The sequence below is a fragment of the Propithecus coquereli genome, unplaced genomic scaffold (assembly GCF_000956105.1).
Source record: "Propithecus coquereli isolate 6110/MARCELLA unplaced genomic scaffold, Pcoq_1.0 Scaffold446, whole genome shotgun sequence".
Taxonomy (NCBI): domain Eukaryota; kingdom Metazoa; phylum Chordata; class Mammalia; order Primates; family Indriidae; genus Propithecus; species Propithecus coquereli.
In genome coordinates, this window is record NW_012150241.1 from 564,959 (window position 1) to 565,764 (window position 806).

Sequence of the window (806 nt, forward strand, 5' to 3'; positions counted from 1 at the left end):
TATTCTTGCTTGGCAAAAAATAAATACATGTAGGGTAATGACTTTTGCTATAATTGTTCTCCAAATGTTTATTCGTTTGTTTTTTTTTTGCATCTCAATATTTTTTTAAAATTATACTCATTGTATTCACCACAATGAGAGCTTAATCTAATTTCAGTTATGTAAACAATATGCACTTTTAATAACGCTATTGAAATAGGGCTGCCATATTATATATTTCACTCAGTTTTGTGTTCTTTCTCTTTCAGTGAATTTATTGGATTCACGCACTGTCATGGGGGACCTGGGATGGATTGCTTTTCCAAAAAATGGGGTATGTGTTTATGAAATTGTTTTCTAAAACTTAAGCTTCATGCATAGACGTCATGATAAATGTAACACGGGTGAAATTTTACTGAATGTACTTGCTGTTAAGAGAGGAGGGGGCTGAGTATTTGGGTGGTGTCAGAGAACCTCAAATTAACTCTGACAGAGAAAGGGGAACAATAGGGAAGGATTTTCAATGACTGAATAAAAAATGTATTATTTTTGTCTTGAATATTGTTCCACAAAGAAACGTGAAGTTTCATTCAGCATTCAGGAAAATTTCAGATTGAAACAACCAAGAAACTTTCAGAAAAGTTTATATTAATAAAAAATCATTTGATTTGTTGCTCATTTACCATCATCAGAGTTATATTTATTGCATGGAAAATAAAATTTAACATTTCTATGACCAGATTCTATGACCATCTCTATGACTTGATTCAAAGCTGGGACCAATTTTTTTTTTATTTCATTTACAGAATTAGGGAATGAAAATATTA

At 30.9% G+C, this 806-nt stretch overlaps 1 protein-coding gene across 1 annotated transcript in view; it reads left to right on the forward strand.

Moving 5' to 3' along the window:
* The window catches only part of LOC105818636 (ephrin type-A receptor 5), a gene marked incomplete at its 3' end in the record, with an annotated part of 255,324 nt that overhangs the window by 52,597 nt on the left and 201,921 nt on the right, over positions 1 to 806 (forward strand). Inside the window, exon 2 of the mRNA XM_012654714.1 lies at positions 249 to 313. Coding sequence (XP_012510168.1) covers positions 249 to 313 — 65 coding nt within the window. The remainder of the gene's footprint in view (positions 1 to 248; positions 314 to 806) is intronic.